Source organism: Takifugu flavidus, chromosome 4 (genome assembly GCF_003711565.1).
Source record: "Takifugu flavidus isolate HTHZ2018 chromosome 4, ASM371156v2, whole genome shotgun sequence".
NCBI lineage: Eukaryota > Metazoa > Chordata > Actinopteri > Tetraodontiformes > Tetraodontidae > Takifugu > Takifugu flavidus.
Genome location: NC_079523.1, coordinates 2,841,845 through 2,865,238, shown reverse-complemented (window position 1 = coordinate 2,865,238; position 23,394 = coordinate 2,841,845). Strand labels below are relative to the sequence as shown.

The 23,394-nt window shown below is 42.4% G+C and overlaps 4 protein-coding genes across 11 annotated transcripts; 3 read left to right on the top strand and 1 right to left on the bottom strand.

Moving 5' to 3' along the window:
• Window positions 1-210: 210 nt before the first annotated feature.
• Window positions 211-7,296, bottom strand: arfgap1 (ADP-ribosylation factor GTPase activating protein 1). 7 transcript variants are annotated; one of them, XM_057029244.1, is made up of 15 exons: window positions 7,258-7,296; window positions 7,087-7,168; window positions 6,504-6,575; window positions 6,135-6,244; window positions 5,851-6,022; window positions 5,573-5,673; window positions 5,406-5,492; window positions 5,206-5,320; window positions 5,076-5,132; window positions 4,685-4,717; window positions 4,470-4,499; window positions 3,928-3,984; window positions 3,254-3,313; window positions 2,727-2,782; window positions 211-2,629 (listed from the first exon to the last, which is right to left on the bottom strand). In XM_057029244.1, the coding sequence occupies exons 3-15, from the start codon at window positions 6,561-6,563 to the stop codon at window positions 2,296-2,298; spliced, it is 1,272 nt and encodes a 423-aa protein (XP_056885224.1). In that variant the 5' UTR covers window positions 6,564-6,575; window positions 7,087-7,168; window positions 7,258-7,296; the 3' UTR covers window positions 211-2,295. The 7 variants fall into 7 exon arrangements, with proteins under 7 accessions (XP_056885224.1, XP_056885227.1, XP_056885226.1 ...); XM_057029247.1 differs by lacking the exon at window positions 3,254-3,313 and having other exon boundaries at window positions 2,727-2,776; window positions 7,087-7,284; XM_057029246.1 differs by lacking the exon at window positions 4,470-4,499 and having other exon boundaries at window positions 7,087-7,284.
• On the top strand, window positions 7,284-9,459 carry rh50 (Rh50-like protein). Its single transcript, XM_057029243.1, has one exon. The coding sequence runs from the start codon at window positions 7,874-7,876 to the stop codon at window positions 9,302-9,304; it is 1,431 nt and encodes a 476-aa protein (XP_056885223.1). The 5' UTR covers window positions 7,284-7,873; the 3' UTR covers window positions 9,305-9,459.
• Window positions 9,460-14,459: 5,000 nt separating this feature from the next.
• Window positions 14,460-17,748, top strand: LOC130523912 (translocon-associated protein subunit alpha-like). 2 transcript variants are annotated; one of them, XM_057029535.1, is made up of 9 exons: window positions 14,460-14,604; window positions 15,302-15,423; window positions 15,500-15,593; window positions 15,679-15,806; window positions 16,017-16,151; window positions 16,367-16,443; window positions 16,859-16,937; window positions 17,024-17,117; window positions 17,190-17,748. In XM_057029535.1, exons 1-9 carry the CDS (start codon window positions 14,535-14,537, stop codon window positions 17,252-17,254), a joined length of 864 nt encoding a protein of 287 aa, XP_056885515.1. In that variant the 5' UTR covers window positions 14,460-14,534; the 3' UTR covers window positions 17,255-17,748. The 2 variants fall into 2 exon arrangements, with proteins under 2 accessions (XP_056885515.1, XP_056885514.1); XM_057029534.1 differs by having other exon boundaries at window positions 14,476-14,613.
• A 171-nt stretch (window positions 17,749-17,919) lies between these two features.
• Window positions 17,920-21,224, top strand: LOC130523913 (neuritin-like). Its single transcript, XM_057029536.1, has 5 exons — window positions 17,920-18,249; window positions 18,896-19,055; window positions 19,547-19,705; window positions 19,925-19,962; window positions 20,364-21,224. Exons 1-5 carry the CDS (start codon window positions 18,198-18,200, stop codon window positions 20,426-20,428), a joined length of 474 nt encoding a protein of 157 aa, XP_056885516.1. The 5' UTR covers window positions 17,920-18,197; the 3' UTR covers window positions 20,429-21,224.
• The last annotated feature ends 2,170 nt before the right edge of the window (window positions 21,225-23,394 follow it).

The following is a 23,394-nucleotide window of genomic DNA, read 5'->3' as shown; positions in this document are numbered from 1 at the left end:
TCGGATGGAAATGTGCCCATTACTCATTTAAAATGTAAAAACATAACGAGACTGGTGCAATATGGAGAAGGCAAATGTTCCATTTTCCACTTCCTAAAGACAAAACGCCTCCGTCTCATCCCAAAGCAGCATGTTTACATTTGTGCTCTCCTTGTTTAACTCCTAAATAATCCAATTTTACACCCGGCAGTGAACACAACACAACCTCAATGCTTCCACATCACGTTTTATTGAGCACGTAAATCCACGTGTACAGGAAAACTATTCACAGCCCCGACCGACGAGTCACACCCAGGAGACGACAGTTTGGAAACCAACAGCTCAAACATTACATTACATGCATGACATCAAAAAATAGTATTTCTGTTAAATATTCACCCCCATGAACGAACCTGGACACGCCCGACCTCAGATAGTTGACAGGCACAGACACCCAGCTCAAGTACCGCTCTGGAAAACTACACACAGTCATATTTAGATGATATTTTTTTAAAATGTCCATCGGTCAGCGACACGTTCTGCAGGTCTCTGGGTCAAACGAACCCCGGGAGGATGTTCAGAGGAACTAGAAGGCCGTCTCCATGCAAGTGGCAAACAGATGCATCTCTTTGCTGCGATGTCGCAGCATTTCTTCCGTTTGTAAAAAACAAAATAAAATAGATATCGGCACATAAACACAAAGATGACGGTGACGATACTGTAAAACAGACATCAGCAGAAGCAAGTCACAGCGGTTTGGGGTTAGTAACATACAGGAGTGTGTGTGGCCTTAATGTGTGTGTTTTGTACGTTTGCTCATCACCGACAACCTGTCAAAACTGCAGGGCTGGTTTCATCCTCTGACACGAGCCACAAAAGATTTAGAGGTAGGGCACGGGTTCGTTAGTCGGGGTTCACACCTCACGCACGTTGTTTGACCAGTTGGGACGCCCAACGCCCGACAACACAGCAGAGATATTGCACTTTGACACTTAAGTCCGTACAGAAAGACGAATTAAAACAGGAAAATTAGGTTGGATTTGGATTCAGTCTAATTTCTCTGCAGTCGGCGTGAGCGTCAGTCGGTAAATACACACAAACGCTCAACGTTACAATCAAAGTAGCAACGTCATCCGTCTTTATATTTCAAAGGCCACTGAGGGTAGTTGGGTGCCTCGAAACTGGCCAAATCCTTAAAATCATCAGCTTGAAACACTGAAGGAACACTGATTATATTGGGTTGCTTTTAACAACACCCCAACGTCTAAAATTATTTCAGTTAGCCAGTAAATAACCACCAGATCTTACAAATACACAATGTCAAAAGGTGAAGAGGCTCCAGACGAGGTTACGTTTACAGTACAGCTGAGGGTCAAAGGTCACCCCTTCAGCGCATGACCCACAGTGAATAAATCCATCTACTGCAAGACTCCAGCTACTGACGTATGGAAAGTGTAAACGCCATTAAGGGAACTCGTGAAGCTGTCATTTCCCCTTAATATCATTTAAACTGGTATCAGCCCACTTCAGGGTCAGAAAGAGAAAAAGGTTCATATTTATTTTAGAAAGAATTCTCCATAACTACTGTAAACATTTACGTTAAACTCTGCTGCTGCATGTTAGAAACTGGCAGGCGAAACGAGAACAGCATTCAACAAATATTAAAAATAATTTAATAATTCTGGACGCGATTAGCGAGCGTTTCCAGCATGAGAATGTTTTAAATCAGCAAAAGCAAAAGTTCTCTCCTCCAGCAAAGCCTTCCGATCAGGAATGATTTGAATTATGTTTAATGTAAAGGAATGATTCGGTAATTTGACTGAAAGCTCAGCTGTTTTCTGTCGGTGTCATCTTTGCTAAACAAACTCCTGCTTCATTAATATGATGAACCACTTTATAACTACAGTATCTAAAATTGGCATATTATGGGATGTAGAAAAATAAAATAATGCCATGAGTGTTGGGTCAATCATACAGTCGTCTATAAGGGTTTGTATTTACAGCGTTATATTTTTCTCTGTCGTGCATAAGTTTTATACTTCAATGATGAATTCTGCATGGTGTTGGTTAGTTCTCCATTAAAACTAATATATCTGGACAGATTCTGACCATATGTACACGGATTAGTTGAGATCTGTGGGGCGGTTCACAATAGACAGATACCAGTCAGTTTTCCTGTAAGGACATTAGTTTAAAAATGGAAAACTTTGAAGGGACTGATGGGAATCTAGCTGAAGATGCTCCTCAAAGTGCCGGTGAGATGAACAGATGGAAACAGAAAGAAGGCCAGAGAAACGGTGATGTGTGGCAGCCAGGTCACCACCCGGCGCTGTCCCAAGATTCCTCGGCGGGTTTTGTGGGACTCTTCTTTGACTTCCCGCCTGCGTTCTCCCAGTTGTTGTCCCAGGCCTCCCAGCTCTCCTCTGTGCTGTGTTTGTTGTTGGACGCTGCTTCAGAGCCCCAATTGTCCCAACTGTCAGAGCTCTTCTTTGCAGAGTTATCTGCCATGGTCCAGCTGTCACTGCTGGGAGATTTCTTGGCTTTTAAAGAAGTATTACTGCCAAAGGTCTCCCAGAAGTCCCTTGAGACGGACTGGCTGCCTTGATACCCCTGGTTGGGATCCATGTTCTGGTAGCTCTCTTCAGTTGAGCTAACATCAAAGAAAACAAAGAGAATGGGTTCAATGCCGTTAGGAAGCCTCACATTTGGAAACGGGAGACTCGGCTCTATCTGGTCGTTACTCTTACCCGTCTTCTGCTTTTCCCATGAAGAGGTTAGTCAGCTTTGTTCCAGCTCCCTGAACCTAAAGGCGAGAGAACACTTGAGACGCCAGCATGCTTGAGCAATTTATGAATGAAAGTGTGAAAACATCCAGATTTTAGATCTCTAGTGGGACTAACAACCAACTATAATAAACAACAAAGTGTGCAGCAATGAGAAAACCTACAGACCTAAAATTTAAAAAAAAAAAACAAGAAAGAAAGAAATTCTTCAGCCTAACCTTAGCAACAGTCAAATGTGGTTAATATAAAGACACGTATGTTGAAACACTAACTGCTATTTTACTCACCACATTAAAAAGGCAGCAAGAAAAATAAGAGATTACATTAAATTAGTATTGTTCAGATATACATTTTCCCAGCAAAACCAGTCTCCCTCGCACATGGAGGCACATTGGAGCAGACTACAGATGTGGATCCGATAGATGTGAGGTGGTATTAGTTGCTCAGGAGATTGGTTTTGCCCCAGTGTGGCAGACGTCTGCCCATCCTACCTTGTTTGCCAGCCCAGTCACGCTGACTGCCATTTCATCTAGTAATTTGCCATCTTTCACCTGGATGAGCCAAATTATCGTTAAGAAACCAAAGACAAATGACAGTTTCCAATGTTTGACAGACGTGAGTTCAGCGAGCATCTGCGTGTTTTTTGGGAAGCGATTTGTGTTAAGCACAGTTCCAATCAACACGAGAAAAAGCTTTGCTTAAAAAGTAAATAATGCAACCGAGAAACTGCAAGCAAGAAAGACAGTTGTCATGTGGCAATGCATAGACGCTAAAGTCAACTGTACATCAAAAGACAAAACTAAAGAATCCCAGTCTCTCTTCCAAAAGTCACATGACAGTCAGAGTCCCCCCCGAGGGGGGTTAAATAAGTGTTTGGAATAAGGCTTGGCATCCAAATATCTGGGGTTTACTGTTAAGCCACATCCAATAATAGTGCTGTGAGTCTACAATGACTCATGCGTATTTCTAAATATACTGTGCAGCCATGAGCTTCGGCTCCACGGCTGAGTCACAAACACAAGTGCTTAAAAGTTTTGTCTTTTGATATAAACTGACAAAGCAGACAAACTAAAGCAAGCAGGGCAGAAAAGGGCAAAACTGCAGCTGCTTATGTTAGAGCACCGCCACCACTACCCCACCACATTAACTCCACGTATGGCGTTACCTTTTCTTGTGTAGGTTTGATAACATTCTCATTTAATGTCTGTCCTAACTCTGTGGCCTAGTCAGAGGTCAGAGGGGGAGAATTCACTTGAATGAAACAGTTTGTCATTCATCAAAAGAGCAAGATGCTGCACTGCTGTGTGGAACGACAGGTCATTCATCACCATCACACTGAACCAGAGAAGGAGGGGTAAAAAGCATCAGCATACCAGAAATATAGACTTAAAAATAAAATCATGGCATGTTTAGTGCATTAAAGGCAGTCCCACTGAAACTGGCATGCATGGATAGATAACCCTGCCCCCAAAAGGTCATGGGGCATTTCTCTAGCGGGGCAGAAATTGAAGGCAATTCCAGCCCCAACTGTTTTTCACAGGTTATCTACAAAATTAAAATACAGACTTCAAGGCAAACAAGATGCAAAGTTATTCAAGCTGAAGTGTTAAAACATTTATATGACATAAATGAAAATGGCTAATGTGAATGATCAAATAAAAACACATGATGCAAAAAGAAGCACCATGCACCCATTATCTGCTTTACCGGTTCTGGGGGCGCTTTATAGCCCTTTAACTAAATCCAGAGAAGGCAAAGAGATAGTAAGGTAATAACAGAGGTATGTTAAGATTTACCATTCACAAAATGGCCTATATTATGGCTTAGAGTATATTTTAATAACACAGAAAAGCACAAAGGATAAACAGAATCCTGACCCAATAAATTGTTAAGTAAAGCAAGTATCATCTCAGTCATCTTACCTTCAGGGTCGCTTGATTTGCAAGTTTAGCTGTCTGCACGACAGAAAAAAAACACCTAATTAAAAATGCAGTAAAACAAATACATTATTTATAAGTACACAAAGGGTGCATCTTTTACTGACACCCTGTGCATTAATAAAAGATCTCTAATCAGCATATCTAAATGATTACAATTATTACAATTATGACTGTGGCAACGTGTTGGTTTTGCAGACGTCTACGGGAAATTCAGCCTGGGTGTCGCCAGGCCTCGTCCGTGTACACACCCTGACAGGCTGATGGTGAACAACATCACAGTTATGCAGCACCATTCAGTTGTGGTTGAAACTGCTGTCTGTGGTCCTGGATCAGCAGTAAAAACATCAGCGGGATCAGCCTTTCAAACACTTACATTGTCTTTGGCGATGGACGCAATCTTGCTAGCTCCAACCGTAAAACTGCTCCAACCCTGAAAAACAGGCAGACAAAAGGTGAGAAAAACAAAACACAGAGTGCCAATAATTGAACACATCTCGACCTACCGAGTAAATAGAAGACATGGCATTGTTGAATAAGTCGTCCTCTTTTTTTTCAGGTGTCACAGTGTTCCCAAAACCAACATAACGGTTCTCTTGATTCCCACTGTAGCCTCCTCCACTGTCCCAGTACAAATACATTTGAATTAGTGAGAAAAATAGGCATGTATGTATTAATTTAAACTGTAAAGTAACAAAATATGTACCTCTGATAAGAATTAACATCATCACTCAACCAGTCTTCAAAAGCTTTGTCATTTGATGCAGCGGTGTTCTGCCCAGATCCTCCAGAGCTGAGGGCAGAGGCACGACTTACTGCTTTGAGCTGTTAACTTTAAATACCGGATTTTTCAAACGTTCACGCCACTTTTACCGGTGAGAGGAAGAGAGGCCAGTCTTGGGTTGAGGAGATGTCCAGTTCCTTGCAGGGGACGTTTCCATGGACCACTCCTTCCCCTCAGCTAAAGTTGCCACCTGGCAACACAAAAGAATCATCAACTCACACCCCTGTACTGGTTTGCAAATTTAAATTCAGAGGATTTCCTACCCTGCGAAACATTTTAATATATATATTTTTGTTGTTTAAATGCGTTTAAATGCCTTTAACCTCACAGACATGTGGACTTTTAGAGAAGTGTCTGCATCTTTCACCTTGTCTCGGAAGAGTGCTGCAGCTTTGCTGTTATATTTCTCCTGCAGGGTCCAGTTGGGGTTGAAATCATCCTGGAGTTCCAGAAACAGTCTGAATTTTCCATTTCCTCCAGCTTTCATCTTTTCAAGCTCAATATCTTTCCACTTGTCCATGGTGACAGAGCGGACAAAACTGCAGGCAGTGGAGAAGAGACAATAATAATGTAATTACCAGATTCTGTTACTTTAAAAGTATTAGTCGACTCTACACGAATCAACACGATGCTGCATTCCAGTGAGCTTACCTGAGATGGACTCCGAGGCCCCTGTGCTTCCCAGAGCACTCGAGACAAATCCAGATCCCATATGTCACACTAACCCACTGAGGATTAAAAGCCCCACACTCAAAACAAAGCTGGAAAAAGAATAGAAAATGGCATTATGTGCAGTCCATTATTGAACCAATCAATTTTACAATTTTAATAGATACAGTATACAGTGCAGTGTTTTATGAGGACATTTTTAAAACAATGTACTTATAACATGCATATTTAACATTTGATTTAAGTTTGACTTGATTAATTCTCCGGTCTTCACACTAGAAAGGGATTATAGAAGCAGGGATTTTCAGAAACTACCACAGTAACACAACAGAATTATAAATTGCATCGTACATTATTCTCATCTTGAGTCCTCACTTCCTTCAAAACTCTTCGGGTCCGTGGACTCGCCATCCTGATCAATACCTACCAAAAATATGAAAAGACAGAGTGATTAATTTAAATTATAATATACTGAACACCCACAGCTAATGCTTCCAACCCACTTAATGGTTTAATGGTGTCTCTCTTTCCAAGAGAACTGCAGACAATACAGTTATAACACATACTTGCAAAGCATTGACAGGTGTTGCCGTTTGAATGAATGTCCATATTTTGCCCATTTTTAAATTTTATGCTGCCCTGATTTTCACGACATCGAGTCTCTTACACTAGTTTAGTATTTCCCTCAGTTCATTTTTCGGCCTCCGATTTCTGCTTCTTGATGGTAGCGTTTACCGTATTTAGTCTGCTGTCGAGCTCTTTAATTGCCAAAACTCGACCATTTTTCAAAACAGTCCGGTAGTTTAACCCTAACACTGAGGTCTAGTTTAAATTCAGCATTAGCTCTCTGTTCACCTATTTATTGGGATTTGATTAAAATGATGTGGCGACTGACGGGTACCGCTAATGTTAGCTACATTCGCTCATTTCTTACCTGTCTGTGGTTGACTGAAGAGAAGACGCTGGTTTTAGACGGTCCGACTCCCTTACCGACAAACTCTACCAAGACTTTTCTTCTGTGATAAAGGACAACAAATGTTATGTTGTCAAGGCTGTTAAATGGCCGATAGAATTATTACCACAATCGGCTGCTGATGTTACACACCGGTAGCCATGTTCCTGTTTGCATACGTTGGCAGTGCAAGGAATTGTGGGAAACGTATTTCCTCAATATTCCTCTTCTTCTGGGGAAAATGACTGCCTCTGTTTTTAGTTCGTACGCCCTCTAGTGCTTTGGAGTGGCACATGCGCGAATATAGACAAAGTGTACTTGAAACTCCGAAAGAAACACCCCAAATGTCTGTCAGAGTTGGTTTTCGATTTTAATCCCGTAAACATGACGCTATATTAATTTTTGTTTTGTCTTAAAAAAGAGATGAAGAAGTTTTCATGTAATGTGGAATGAAGAACACAAATTTCAAATATGGATACTTAAAACCCTGTTGAAATACAACAGAAGTAAACCAAGGGTTTATTTATTTTTTTATTAATATTGCACTTGGCTACCCAAAGATATTTCCCGTATACAAGGTGATATCTGATATCGTACAGATGGTGATATATGGAATTTGAGCTTAAAGTACACGCCTCAAAGAGGTTGCAGTGTTAAATAACCACGACCTTGGCTTCCCCTGTTTAGCCAATGCCATTAACAGCTCTTATCAGGGCAACTAATTGTATAAAATGAGACCGCTGTTGAGGCAAGAACACAGTCTGTCATCATGAATACCTCTACAAGTTTGAGGGTGCGCTTGCCTGCACTTGTGCTAGTGCTGCAGGTTGTCATCATAACTCTTTACGCTCTCTTTGTTACTTACGATGACAATGCAGACGCTAAAATGCAGAACAATGAGACAAACCCGATGGAGAACTCCGTTTATCGCGACTACCCGTTTTTTGCCGACGTGCAGGTGATGATCTTCATAGGTTTTGGCTGCCTGTTGGCCTTTTTTCGTTTTTACGGCTTCAGCGGAATGGTCTTCAATTTTCTGACAGCTACATTCACCATCCAGTGGGCCATCCTTGTGCAGGGATTCTTCCAGTTTTACTATGATGGTAAAATTCACCTGGGGGTGATCAACCTTGTGAATGCAGAGTTTGCCTGTGCCGTGATCCTCATTTCTTTTGGTGCTGTGCTGGGCAAGACGAGCCCTGTCCAGCTCTTGTTCATGGCTATACTGGAGGTCCCTTTCTTTGCTGTGACAGAGTGGGCTGTGTTGAAATACCTGAGGATCAATGACGCAGGGGGTTCCATTCTTATTCACCTGTTTGCCTGCTACTTTGGCCTGGGGGTGACATTTGTGCTGTACCGCCCAGTTTTAAATAAGGGACATGCAAAAGAGATCACCAGCTACCATTCTGACATCCTCTCTGTAATGGGGACCCTGTTCCTGTGGGTGTTCTGGCCTTCGTTCAACTCTGCTCTTACCATAAAAGGCGATGACCAGCACAGGGCAATTCTCCACACTTTCATCGGTCTGAGCTCCTCCACCATCACCGCCTTTGCCCTCTCGGCATTGTTCAACAAAAGAGGAAAACTCACGATGGCTGATATTCAGAATGTGACTCTAGCCGGAGGTGTAACTGTGGGGGCATCTGCGGACATGATGATTTCCCCTGTAGCTGCATATGTACTAGGCATTATGGGCTGTACTGCCTGTTTCTTTGGCTACAGGTACCTGTCACCTTTTCTGGCCCAGACCATGAGGATCCAAGACCAGTGTGGGATTCACAATCTCCACGGGCTGACAGGCCTCATTTCCTCCACGGCAGGGATCTGTGCCATCCTCCTGGCCAATGAGGAAACCTACGGGCCCAGCATGTACCAGATCTTCTCCCATCGAGCGCCACCTTTGGGTGATCCAAAGCTGCTGGAACTGCAGAAGCTGATACCCGGGCTGAAACCGGGCTTGGGGCGCTCTGCGGAGGAGCAGGCCATGTACCAGCTGGCAGCCATCGCCTCCACCATAGCAGCAGCTACGATCGGCGGGCTGATCACAGGGTGGGTCATGAGGCTCCCCTTCATGGCGTCGCCGCCCGACGGCGACTGTTTTGACGACGAGCTGTTCTTCGACCTGCCGCCTGACGCCGGCACAACGGTGCTCAGCGACACCAAAATCTTTGATGAAAAACTGAAAATGAACTCAGTGTGAACTTTTGAACAGGCATTACATCTAAGATCTTTTATTCAAATGTTTTTATTTGTTATTTAAAGAGACAAAAGTAGCTTAATGCCAATGTTTGTATCACCAATGACACGTTATTGCTTGAGGATAACTGTAAACTGAAATAAAGCCCATTAAAAGTGCATCATTTGTTGTTTTTATCTTTTGCGAGTTTATCACTATATCAATATCAATCTGATGACAAAATTAGCAACAAAATCCGTCACAGAGACATGAATTAAATGGAATGAGCACATGAAAAAGAGGCATTTTAATAAAACAGAGGCAGAATGAATATCTATCATAAAACAGGGATTCTAGAAATGTATTCTATAGGCAGATGGGTGGAAGGGTAACAAAAACATTCATTTCTAACAGAAACATTCATTTCTAACAGAAGCATTCATTTCTTGCATTCGTTTCAGAAGCATTTTCCCCCCTTTTGCATATTATGGGCTCTTTCCTCGCTATAGGATACCAAGTTTGACCTTACGTTCGGTACATCAGAATGAAAACAACACTGGGGTCAAATGTTCAGATATCAGTGTCCAACGGCATTATTTTATTGGAGCTCAAGTTTTATGGTCACAGTTCTCTGTCAGATAAACCGGGGGTGGATCGAACATCGTGTGCTGTTTGTGGCGCTGCTGCAGACTAAAGAACGTAAGTCACGATGTCACGGATGTTGCAACGAACAAGATTTACAGTGTCGCCAAACTGAAAACAAACTGATTCTTAAAACGAAGAATCCACATTTCTCACCTGCGTCCACACGTTTATTAACATATTATGAAAAGTGATTATGATTAGCACATTATGGATGCTGAGCAGAGATGATTACTTACTGTTGGTACGATAGAGGTCAAGTTCTGGTGCTCTGGGCCTAATGAACAAAACATGAAATCATTAAATCATCAAATGATTGAAACACAAATCATCACAACATCCGAGGAACTCGGTCATTATAAATAATCTAAATAATCTTGCTGATTCTTAATTTAGATTCTCCACTGATTAATGCAACAATCACTTTAATTGGATATACTACTTTTATAGTTTAATGGACCGCTTAAATAAATGAATATTAAAAGTGATGTCAACTCTCGCACATTAACCTCAATAAAGAGAACACGCAGGAGTACATTTATTTATTTATTACATCATTGATAAAGTGTTGCCAATAACAGATAATGGGTGAGGTAAAGTAGTGGGTCACCGACTGCCTTTATCCAATTAGCAAAGTCACCTTTGAATTACTGATAAAGTTGAGAAAAGCGTTTGCAAAGTCCTTGGATTCAGAATGTGTGTTATATGCACAGGTTTGTTTGTAAGAAGGGGAACATGTAACTTTAATAAACCACACCCTGCTTTTATACACATACAGTGATTTTTAATAGTTAATATTCTTTATTATGAAACCTCCCCGTGATTTCATCTTCACCAGTCAATGGCTAAAAGGTCGAATGAAGATCTGCAATGTGAAATGCAACTGTTATTCTCTGGTTATGTAATAAATGTATTATTTAATTGCACCCACTGATGTTATCGTCGATCTCAAACCTGCGCTCAGCAAATACCACCGGGGTTGAAAAAGAAAACAACGTGGACTAGTCAATTAGAGGTCAACTTTCAGTGATTACAGTGGCTTAAATTAAATGCTTAATCAAAGCATTGCGTCAGAAAAAGATGTTTACAAATGCTTCAGCAACTTCTCCAGATGGACTCAAGCCAAAATAATTCTCTTTAATAAAGTTGTTTTATATGATACCTCAGTTAGTAAATGCAGCCTAATATGATCATTATAAAAGTTTATTATCTTCCAGTCTTATTGGCCTCTTTAACTGTTATCACTGACATCACATATAAAGTCATGTTATGTAAGCAATAATACAAAGTACGAATAAATAATCTTCTGCATCAAGCTCACCACCAGCACCACCAGCCGCAGCAGTAGCAGCAGCAGCAGCACCACCACCACCAGCACCACCAGCCGCAGCAGAAGCAGAAGCAGAAGCAGTAGCAGCAGCCTGGTGGGGTGGTTCAAGGCAGGACTGATCTGTACATTCCTCTTATTTACACCAAACACTAAACAGCTGTTTCTGAAACACTCAGACCAGCCCATCAACACCAACCACCAGCCTCGTTCAAAGCCACTCAAGTCCACTTTCTTTCCACCCCAGTGCTGAATTTGAACTTCAGCAAGTCGTCTTGACCATGTCTAGATGTCTAAGTTGCAGCCATGTGATTGGCTGATTAGGGTTTAATAGTTTAAAAGAACTTTTTAAAACGGAGTCTTCGATTGCCATCTGGTGGTGGATTTTGCTTTGTTGCTGAAGTCCACCCATCAGTTTTCTGGCTATTCCTTTTTCTCCCCTGAGAAGATCTTTGGAAATAATAAATAAATGCTTTGATGAGCAGCGATTGCAATCATTTTAATATGTAAAACAGAGGTGCTGAAATTTAAATTTTTGATTCCTTTAGTTCATTTTCTCCTGTGTGTAAAAAGACTACAGAGATCAACGTTATCCTTATCCATATTTGTCAGACTGGAGACACAGAATCAGGATAAAGCTTCAAACAACGACAATCCGGGCCCGACATGCTGCATCTTTGTCCTCTTCGTTTGGATATTGCAGCGCAGCACCACAGCGCCATCCAGCGGTTATACGTCGACATGCACAAAACTTCATGTGGCGTTTCACCACGTCTCAAAGATGGTTGGCATAACCCTCTCCCTCTCCTGCAGGGTCGATGGTTTTAACGCGATGGGTTTGCACAGAAGCGTACAGATCGGACACGATGGAGGCGCCCTCCGTGCAGCCTTCGTCTTCCCTGTCTGACTCTGGAAGATCCTGGACCTGAATGATATCTGAGTACTGTATCTGTGGAGAGTTGTGGCCAGACTGCACTCTGGGGGCCTTCAGGGTCAGGTTAGCATAGCACTCCCGAGGTGCTCCCTGAGAAGACAAACAAGAATACAAGTTATTTTTAACAGCACAGCTTTTGCTTCATATTATTGTAAATCCAGATCACTCCCAGAATCACTGACTAAGGGTACACTGAATGAGACCTTTATATAATCTATAGATGAGTTATCGAGGCTTGGTTGAGCTCTTGAATGTGGAGAATCAGATTCAGCGATGAGAGTCATGCCTGCGGAGTAAAACACATCATATTTAAACACTGACAGATGTTGAAAGAGAGAGAGAAAATATCCAAGACACTTACTTGTATAGGTTAAGTTCCCATAAATTGGATTTTCCTCCATCTGTCTCGAGCTCCGTCTCAATATGGAAAGAGAGGAAAGGTGTATTTTTCAGCCTTTGGTTTAAGTTCTCAAAAAGCCCCGAGGCTGCCTTCGTTAACAAAGAGTCTATAGCAAATACACACCGTTGCTGCTTCTTTGACTGACGTATTGCAGTTCCTGTTGCGCAAAGAGAAGCACATCAAATACATCAAGTACATAGGAAGTGAAAAATCTTTCTCCAACAGTACGAGATTACCTGAGCGACATCTTGACACACAGCAGTAAATATTCAAACACAGTGAGAGGACCAGCAATGCTGTCAAAATCCCAATGCTGTAAAAATAACTGGGCTTGCTTCCCCAAAGACACCAAGTATCATCTAGAGAAACAAAGAAAATGGTTTTGAGAGTCGATTAAATTAAAACAGCTTATTGTGTCTGTCAGTGTTGTCTTTCCAGGGTTTCCCTGCGCACCATCCCACCATTACAAGGATCAACAACACAGAATCAAATGAAATTACTCTTAAAACTGCTGTGATTAATAGTTTCAGCACAGTATAGTTTATTTGGAAAATATTCCAAACTCGGCATGCAAAACCGTGTGTACTGACACCATAGAAAGTAGCACGGCAGCTTTTCCTGAGAGGTTGCTTAAGTGATTTGCATTGTCACTGTCGACAGCACATGGGGGCTTGTGAAATACCCTGAGTGATGAGGATTTAATATAGCTTTTAAACAGCCACTGTTATTAAAGGCCACTCTCCCAGGTTCCAAGGAGCACCTGAATAACACAACCTACAGAAAACGCCAAAATGTTTTGTTTTAGTATAATATAATAGGTGAATATTTGAATGTTAAAGCTGAATAAAAGAGAGCAGAACCATCTCTCAGACTGTACCAACTGCATGTTTCTAGTGTATTATTCTGCTGGTAACAGGAGTCCCGCTGGCGCAATATGAACACACATATAACACATATAACTCAAGTCATCTCAGCATTTGATGGTCGTTGGTCTGGTTGATAAAAACGCACACAACTAACCATTAAAAATGCAATCAAATCGTTCTGGGGTTCAGGCAACATTCAGTCTTGCACTCACCGTTATTTGCTGTGTCGTTAAACATCGCCGTAACGCAGATCTCAGCATGTGAGGAGACACTGCAGCAAATTCTCCACTCAGAAGTGTTACAGGATGTGTGCTTTTGCAGAAAACCACAAAAGTTCGAGAGAGAACATTGCGATAATGTCTATTATATTTGTTTTCTTTTTACATTATTGATTAATGTTGGGTTGCTTTAAAAAATTAAAGGATTAATTGGGTCTACACCAAGAAACTAGGGATGGAGGGAAATTAAACCGTTTAAGACACAATTTATATTCTCGGGGGATCTACAGTTTTTTTGCATGAATAAAAGGAGGGAGGGGTTAGGATCTATTTACTGTTCCTCTTCAGCAGTGGAGCATGAACTACTGTGTGAGCTGATAAAGTCGTTAAACCAACAAATATGAATCCAACATGTTCTAAACACAGAGATATGCGAGTCGCTGATATGAAGATTTAGAAAAACGATGTCTTTTCCTTTAATAATGGGAACACGCCACATAAGTGGAAACTTAGGGCGTTTTAAAACTTAATTTTCCAAACAAAAAGAAAATTGTGATTTTCTTGTTATCGTCATTTCCTAACTGTCTTCGTTTTTAGTTAGGATCTCGGCCAGTTTTACCAAAATAACTCGAAACGTTATTCATGGGACAAAGAGCAGACGGTTCCGGGGGGACTTTGACTTGTTGCACTTGAAAGGATGAATGATATTCAGTCTCACTTCTTCTTATTGTCTAATTTGTAATCGAATGTGTGGCCCCTCCCCGATGGGCGGGTCTAAACGCTCAACCCCGCCCCCTCCCGTACCCCTGTCCTCTTCTCTTCCCGAACGCTGATGTGTTCTTAACTTCAGCCCTGCGCTCCGACAAAATGTTCAGTTTGGGTTCTAAACTGCTGCTTCTCTTCCTCCTCGCGTTTCCCTGCGGCCTCGTATCTGTCGGTGAGTCAGGTTTGTGCAGCTGTTCGACCTTTTTAAAGTTTCAGTGTTTGATAATGTGATCGCTGGGAAAACCTTGACGTGGCATATTCACACATCTGTGCACAGCAGCTGGAAACGTCCTGCAACGATCCCGCACGTTTGGGCGTTTCATCTGTATTTAGTGTTTTCACTCCAAATGAATTAAAGTGTTTCTACTTCTAGCTGCAGCCACTTAAACGAATTACAAACAAATTGATTTTTTTTTTTTTTAATGTGGAGTTAGGTGTCTCCTTGTGCAACAGAATTATGTTTTATTCAGTTATGAGCGTGTCAGGATGCACAGCTTTCACACGTCATCATAGATAAGTATGAAACTTGTGCTTGTGGGGGCTGCTGATCTGCTGACGTACATCAATACTGAGAAGTGACAAATGCCCCTAAACTTACGTTATTACAGTCGCAAATGGGAAAAGTCAGAGGCGTTTAAGAAAAGAAAATTGAAAGACTGTAGGTGAGACAATCGTGGATCAATTGTATTTATCGGCAAATTGAGTTTTTTGGATTTACACCATGTTTTTGCTCAGATATGCTACATTGTTGCTAACTGCTGCCCTGCTTGTGCTCGGTGCTGCATACTGAGGGCAAGTTGGGTCACGAGAACACCAAAACCTCATTAATATTCCACCATTTGCGACTAATGTGCCCCTGTTCCACGCAGGCCACGTCGCCGCGGACGCTGACTCGGCCGAGGATGTAGCCGAGGATCCCGAAGCCGCCGTAGACGAGGAGGAAGATGATGGCGACGAAATGCTGGTTGAGGAGGACCAGATGAGGCCAACGGTCTGTGTTCTGCGATGTGTCACCGATTCTAATTTAACATTCTGACGATGTAACAGTGTCGTTATGGTTTCTTCAGGATGGGGACGAGGAGGACATGGACGAAACAGACGACAAACCGTTGTCTTCACACCCCGATGCTGACACAGCCATCATCTTCGTGACCGGCGAAGGTTGGTTCGGCTCCCTTGCGTCATGTAGGTTGTATCTGTCGAAAGGCGGATTGAAACCCGAACCGTCTCCTTATGACAACTTTAGAGTTTCCGGCCAATGAAATTGTGAAGTTCTTGGTGGGGTTCACCAACAAAGGAAGTCAGGAATTCACCGTCAAATCACTGGAGGCCTCCTTCCGTTACCCTCAAGAGTTCCAGGTCTACATCCAGAATGTGAGTTTGATCGGCTGTGGCCATTTAATTCAGAATGAATAGTGCTGGCACCATTTATCTTGACAAACTTAACTCCAGTCTCCTCCAGAAACTCCCACATGAGAGCGATTTAAATTGCCCGTAGATGTGAGTGTATGAGTGCATGTTGTGTGTGCAGGAGTGTAAAGCCTTGTGTGTTTAGATTCATGAATCTTTTATTTCTGTGTGTAGTTCACAGCTCTGCCTCTGGACACCGCTGTGCAGCCAAAGGCTCAGGCCTCCTTCGAGTACTCCTTCATCCCTGCTCAGCCCCTGGCAGGTCGCCCATTTGGCCTCGTCATCCTCCTCAACTATCTTGATGCCGAGGTAAAAATAAAGGCTATGACTTATTTATAGATCTTTATTGAAGGCTTGCGCGTGAGTTTTGTCTGGTCTTTAAAAATGCAGCGTGACGGTGCTGCGTGAAGATGCTCCGTCAGGGGTTTCTCCTCCCAACCCAGCCTGGTCTCACAGAGCTCATAGAGTTCTCAATAGGTCACGTAGCCTTTTACGAGCTAATGTCAATTTCTGATTTTGTTCAGGGTGGGGTGTTCCAGAATGCTGTCTACAACCAGACTGTCACGATCACTGAACCAGACGAGGGACTGGATGGAGAAACGTAAGCCTTCTTTTTACAGGTTAAGCCGTCCAGGTTAGATGCAGTTATTTCTCATAAGGCTTCAGGCAGCTCTCATCATGAATCTGGCCTCCCCAGTGGATCGCAGCGCATGTAGGAGCCTGTGAACAGAGGTGTGAAATGGGCGCAGGGAGCTGTTGAATTGTTCCTCTGGTGCAGGTTTCAGAAAAAGACACCAGCAAATGTCGCCTTTCCTCCTCAAATCATTGCCGGTTCAGTCTTTCTACTTGAATGTTGCACGTTTGCAGCTGTAACACAGACAGGCTTCCTCTACATCTGCCTATATGAGTCACGGAGGTCTGGAGGACACCGGGAGACCCATAACCGCTCCAGCTGTTGCATTGTTCTCAATGCCCGTGTATGTTTTAGCTTTTGAAGAGTATCTGTTTCTCTGTAGGATGTTCATGTACATCTTCCTGGGTGGCCTGGTGGTTCTGATGCTGTTCGGGATGTACCAGGTCCTGGAGACAAGGACGGTGTGTGTTTTTGGTTCTTTTCCATTGACCTGTTTTTAAGATTGCTGGTGTTTGACAATAATAATCTTTTCATTGGGTTCCTACAGAGGAAGCGGATCCCTCTGAAAGTGGAGAAGGGCACCGGCGGGATGAGTGATGTTGACATCAGCTGGATTCCTCAGGAGACTCTCAACGCCATGAGTATGTTCATATGTTCATGTTTCTGCAGTAATTCAAATGCAAAAATCTGATATCAAATATTCCATTTTTCAGACAAGGCTTCACCTCGAGCATCTCCAAGGAAACGAGCCAACAGAGCGGCCGGAGCGGATCAGTGATTCCTTCCATCACTGTACTTAAAAGGGAATCAACAGTGTGTTAAAGATGTTTGTATTGATTCAGCCTGCTGAAGCTTCCTGGACTCCTCTGCTCAGATAAGAACTGTCAACACTAAAAGGACGGAGCTACAGCTCTTCCTTAAACGGACCCCTTTGTCCCCACATATGTGTGAGAAAATAATGGTCATTAATCTGTCATAATTTGTGCCTTTTTAGGGAAAATATAAAGGAATAATCCACATACATTACAACCACCACTGTGCCTTATTTGTATGTATTTGTGGTGCCCTGCCAATATTCAAAATTTTAATAATAAAAGGGTTTCTTTGTAAAAAAAAAAAAAAATGTAGCCTGAGGAATGTTAAACATGTATTTCTTAGGAAGGCAATGGCAGCTGCACATACAACAAATGTTAAAACAGTGTTCTGGAAGACTGTTATTGCTGTGAGAGGCTCTCGGAGCTTTTTCCAAACACAATAAACGGGTGAACCAAATGCCTGTTGTGTGAAATGCTCCCGATTTTATGTAGATATCATTTTTAAAGCTAGGATTAAGGCTGCAACGTGTCAAAAGTTCGATTTGTACCATGAGTGGATGGTGCATGAGGTGCGCTGAGGTAGCATCAGATATTAAACGGAATAAAGTGAGAGGGCAGAGGCAGCCGCATCCTCCTGCTCCTCCCTGCCTCCTCGGGGAGGAGGATGGGGGCTGTCCGGTGTTGAGGGGGGATGATGAGCTCAGTGCGCGCCGGCGGAAGGCCACATCAGCAGTGCGGAGCAGAGAAAGACTGTTCACACTCACAAATCAAGTGTTGATCTCATCGGAATCAGGGAGCCACAGTGATAATTGTCTGACAATCCACGATCCGCCGTTGAGATCCGCTCGCATCAATGGACGCGCCCGCAGAATCCCGCACTCTCAGTCTGTCTTGAAATGGGATGACATGGGATTTTTCACGTCGAAGAAGATCGGAGGGATCCTGCCGTTTGCCTTGGGTGAGACACTTTCATGCGTTTACCCCCGTTTGGGGAAAAATGCAACGCGTGCTTTCGAGATTCACCGCAACTACTCGGTTTTTATCAGTTTGCGTGATGGTTACCGAGACTTGTGTCGTCACGAACAGCTCACGCACCCCTCGATGAGAGATGATGTATGCTGTGTGCAAGCTTCTGTACATTCAGCCGTGTGAAATACAACTCAATCGATGTCTGGGGAGGTTGCCTCTAATTTAATATTTCATTAACGTTTTTGTTACACCGGCACTTATTTTGCGCTGTGTTTGTCCAGGATTTTACATGTTTTTGAATGTCTTTTTCCCTCCTGTGGAGCGGATGCCAGCCTTGTAGTACTCTGGTATCATGAAACTTCATTTGGAGAGGCACGACCTTTGAAATTCACACCGATGTGGAAAAAACCAAAATGCGTGCACTATTAAATTAAAACTCAAGCATGTGAGTGAAAAACACCGTGTGTGTGTGTGTGTGTGTGTGTGTGTGTGTGTGTGTGTGTGTGTGTGGTGTGTGTGTGTGTGTGTGTGTGTGTGTGTGAGTGAGTGTGTAAAGCACACAAAAGTATTTAAAGGACCTCGCTGGAACAATGTCAATTAAAATGATGTGACTCTTGTCTTGTCTGGTCTTGCAGCACTTTTCTCTCTGGTGGTGTCAGGGAACCCCACAGGTGCAGACGTGAGGTGTGAGAACGTCTATAAAGACTTTTCTGACTGTGTCCTGGAGCTGGGCGCGAGCATGGACAACTATCAGGAGAATGTGACCAGCGAAAAGGGAGTGGCGGCCGTGTGCAGGTGATGATGACTGAATGACACGAACCGATTTCAGCCCAGAAGGCGGAGAGAGCTGGGATTAGGCTCGACACAGAAGTGTGTGGCGGTATTAGAGCTCGAAATGCTGCAGGGACAAAGCCCAGATGCCATCATCTCAGTGGGAGAACAGAGAAACGGTGCTCAGGCGCCGAGCTGTTCGTCTAAATAATCGATGAATTTGCTGCCGTCGTCAAATCCTGGAGATGATTTTTGTCCTTGTTTCTGCAAACAGAGTTTAGCAGAAGAAACACGCACCGTCCCTCCGACTTGTTAAATCGCCCGTGATATTGGTTCACTTTTTGATGCAGTTACCATGGTAATTAAAAGCCCAGTCTGACTTAGCTGCATCCAATGTAGCCATCTGAGTGTCAAGATATTGGCGAGTAAATCAACCCATGGCAACGCTGGCTGCCTGCACCTTCTTGCTGGAATGAAAACTGTCCACGTGTCTGATGATCCTCTGTTTGTCACAGCCACTGGGAAGCTTTTCACACGTGCGCCCTCACCGCGCTGGCCGACTGTCGGGATGAAGTCAGCTCCATCTGGGAGACGCTGAGGCAGGCCTCCAAGAAGATGCGCTTCCAAGGGAGTCTGTTCGACCTGTGCAGCCCCAGCTCGTCGCCCAGAATGAGGTCACCTTTTGCCCTCCTTGCCCTGACACCAATAGTCGTGCTGATAGCGACCGAGCCGATCTGGTCGTTTGGTTAGAGGAGAGGGGCGAGAAGCCCGTCTATATTATCATAAAGCCAAGGATTAAAGTTTTAATAAGAATAATTTTGACAGAGCAATAGAGATCCGACAAGCCGAACAGTATTTCTAATTGTATTTCCATCTGTATCCACGCACGTTAGGAAACCGATCGACTGTTTGGGGAAAAAGAAGATCGATTGTGAGTAAATCAATTCAAGGAATTTCACATGCAGAGAAGCGTGTGATCAGATAAGTCAGAATCCGATAGCCAATAATCTGATCAGCAGTGATAAAGGTAAATACTCTGTAACCATACACAGAGTTTGTATATTTATTTACAGAGTATATTCTAGAATCTCTAAAGAAAATCCCTTATCTTAAGTGAGATTTGGTACCAGTGCTGTATCCTCACTCACATTGATCAAAAGGACCAGTTAGCTCAAATATTCCAAACACAAGCGCTGATCTGTAAAACTAGTCACATGATCTTAGAGGAGAATTTGACAAATTGTTCTTAATATTCTCAAGCATGAATAAACACTCAACTCCTCCAACCTAATTTTTCCATCACTACAGATAATAATTTTCTCTATGTTTCAGATCTGGGAAGAAGTTTTATTGTCATTTATGTTATTTACTTTTTTTATGGTCGTGAGAGACGTTAGCTGCTAAATCTGCACCGGAACTAAACGAAAAAGCACAACTCGTTCTTAAATGAGGAAATACAGTCATACTTCAGAACGGCGAGCAAGGATGAGCCATCAGCAAAACTATCAGAGGCAAAGAAATATCCGTACAAATGGTTTTGTATCAGACGTGTCTGTTTGAGATCACCCTTAAATGTGTGATGTCAGACTCCTGTAGGCACACTGAGCAGATACCATCAACCTGTTACTGAACTCTTTTATTTTCACATGAACCAGTTTGTGAGAGTTGTTTAACTGACATGGTATCAACAATCATTTAGTCTCTTCTGTCACAAATGCATGAAGCTTTTTTGGGCTGTTAGAATATTAAACCCTCCCTGCCTCTTTTTTTTTCTTTTGTAACTGTATAGTTGGTTGGTCTGTGCATGAAAATGACTCCTTAAATGTATCAGTAATATTTTGCATACATTGATCAGACATTAAATTCATTAGCGTTAGCATGCTAGTTCCATTTCTGGGTTCATTATGACATTATGTGTTTTGGGATACAAAACCAGTTGTGATTTCTTCAGTCGCATGAGCAATGTGAGTACTTAAGATGGGACAATATCTGTTATTATGCTATTGAGGAGAGCATGAAAATGACTGTTTTCCTATTTTTACAACATGATTCCTGCTAGTGGTTTTAATGTGGAATGACCCTGAAGAATTAAAGTTTAGTACTCGTGTTTCAAAGAAAAGTACACTATTTACAAAACTGTATGGAGCAATATGAGGCAAAATGTATTAGAGACAATAAAGCACCAAGTTTAAAGTGTGTGTGTCTGTGTGTGAGAGAGCATCATTCCCCTAACAGTGGAACATATAATCAATGCAGTCTGACTCATGTAATACAGAATTTTCTGTTTATAGACTTCCCTGAAGCAAAGTGTTGGTAATGAGCACAGAAACCAGCATCTTTCAACTCGTTAGTGTTCTCCCATCTGCTTCTTCCCACCTGGACACTGTCAGCCAAGGCAGCAGTGGGCGAACATGAGACACAGCAAAGCCCCTTTAAAGTCATGGGCATTTTGGCTTTTTTAAAATCACCTGCTTTTCATTTGTTACAGTGTAAAGAGATGCTTGTGTTTTACTATTATTCCTATGTTTAATACAATACTGTTGTCACCAAAATACATTGAAATAGAAAAGGGGAAAATGTACATAAATCATCTTTTCTGTACCTCCAGTAATGCATACAGTCTGTCTCTAAAGCAACTAAAAGGCTCCTGACTAAATTTCCTCTGGTTCCTCTTGAAACAAAAAAGAACATTGGAATCAAAGCCAGTGACTTAAAAGAATAATCCTCCCTGATTAATCTTCTGATCGCACTGATAATACAAGTATATATTAGTATCCAATCTCTAGTATAATTATCAGATGGAACTTTAGAATTTATTTTTCTGATGCCTGTCTAAAGCATGTATGTATGTATGTATGTATGTATGTATGTATGTATGTATGTATGTATGTTGGACGTGTTCCTTGTTCAATAAAGTTTGTTTTGGAAAAAGTCGGTAGCCGGAAGTAGACCGCTTCTGGACCACTTCTGCGCATGCGCCAAAGTGTACCATGAATATTATTTAGCAACACTGGGAACGAAACTTCACGCCAGTGGATAGAGACAAACTATGGCCAAAGGTGCATTTTACGATGCCCTTCGGCAATATAAAGAGTCCAGAAAAATAACGTTGCCGATTAGCAGACCGGAGCGGAAACAAGTAATCCGGGTCGCAAAGAATTTCATCCTAAAAGGTAGCGAACGGTGATCTGCATTATCTCTTAAAAGTTGGGATTCATGTGATACGTACGTTCCATAGTAAACTAATTCTACGATTCAGAATTATGCTATTTATTACTAATACTGCGTTCTAATAGTTTAATGCAAAACCACGTATTATCAGCATGCTGATCAACACTGCGTAGGATATACCTATTCATATTTTGATTTTCCTAGTGTGTAAAGCATGTTTTTCCTTTTGCCCATTAGAGGGGCAGCTATTCTACACTGGCCCAAACAGACAGTACATGAGGCTGGTTGTGCAGTCTGATGCACATAAGGAAGCTGTGCTGCAGGAGTGTCACAGTGATCCCTGTACCGGCAAACACAACGGAATCCGTAGCACCAGAAACACGGTGGTTTCTACATACTATTGGTCCACAATAACCGAAGATGTCAACGACTGGGTAAGGCAGGTTTCAATGGATTTCACTCATCATTAAATGTTACACAGTTCTCTGTGAGAACATGGGAAATCAAGTTATCGTACGCTTCCCTCTTTTTTTTTATCTTCAGGTATCACATCTTATCAGTTTTATACTTTCAAAGTGATATTAATTTAACCATGAATCTCAACATCAGGTCAAACGTTGTCATCACTGCCAACTACATAAAGCAACAATTAAGACAGCGCCGCGTCCCATGAAGGTAGTGTGCCCTGCCATATTTACATTTGCAAAAACAAACATCCACATTGTGCAAGATAACGTACTAATATCTCATTTCTCCACAGGTTAAAGAGCCATGGGAAGTGGTGGGAATGGACCTGATTGGTCCTCTGCGGGCTACAGCCAACAAGAACCAATATATCCTCACCATGACTGATCTCTACACCAAATGGGTTGTTGCAGAAGCTCTTCACACTAAGTCTGGAACCGAAGTAGCAACAGCCATTGTCAACAAGTTGTATTTGTTCGGAATGGTCCGGAAAGTTATTACAAAGCAGGAAATAGCTTTTGTGAATGAGGTATGTATTGGAATATTCCACTCCTTACAGAATACTTTTGGGTGGGTTGTCTGATCACGTTAGTGACACTGACTGATGTAAGAACTGATGCGGTTTTACATGTTTCTTAATTACTGACAGCTCAACAGAAGAATCTTCAAAGCACTGAACATTAAACGTGTGGTGACCTGTGCACACCATCCAGAAACCTATGACCCA

Coding starts and splice junctions, on each gene's coding strand:
- arfgap1 (XM_057029244.1), bottom strand. CDS start 6,563: ATGGCGAGTCCACGGACCCGAAGAGTTTTGAAGGAAGTGAGGACTCAA. Junction 3,314..3,927: donor TCAAACCTACACAAGAAAAG/GTAACGCCATAC, acceptor TGGCTCATCCAG/GTGAAAGATGGCAAATTACT. Junction 2,783..3,253: donor TGACTGGGCTGGCAAACAAG/GTAGGATGGGCA, acceptor TCTCGCCTTTAG/GTTCAGGGAGCTGGAACAAA.
- rh50 (XM_057029243.1), top strand. CDS start 7,874: ATGAATACCTCTACAAGTTTGAGGGTGCGCTTGCCTGCACTTGTGCTA.
- LOC130523912 (XM_057029534.1), top strand. CDS start 14,535: ATGTTCAGTTTGGGTTCTAAACTGCTGCTTCTCTTCCTCCTCGCGTTT. Junction 15,594..15,678: donor CATCTTCGTGACCGGCGAAG/GTTGGTTCGGCT, acceptor TGACAACTTTAG/AGTTTCCGGCCAATGAAATT. Junction 17,118..17,189: donor GGAGACTCTCAACGCCATGA/GTATGTTCATAT, acceptor TCCATTTTTCAG/ACAAGGCTTCACCTCGAGCA.
- LOC130523913 (XM_057029536.1), top strand. CDS start 18,198: ATGGGATTTTTCACGTCGAAGAAGATCGGAGGGATCCTGCCGTTTGCC. Junction 19,056..19,546: donor GGAGTGGCGGCCGTGTGCAG/GTGATGATGACT, acceptor TGTTTGTCACAG/CCACTGGGAAGCTTTTCACA. Junction 19,706..19,924: donor AGCTCGTCGCCCAGAATGAG/GTCACCTTTTGC, acceptor CACGCACGTTAG/GAAACCGATCGACTGTTTGG.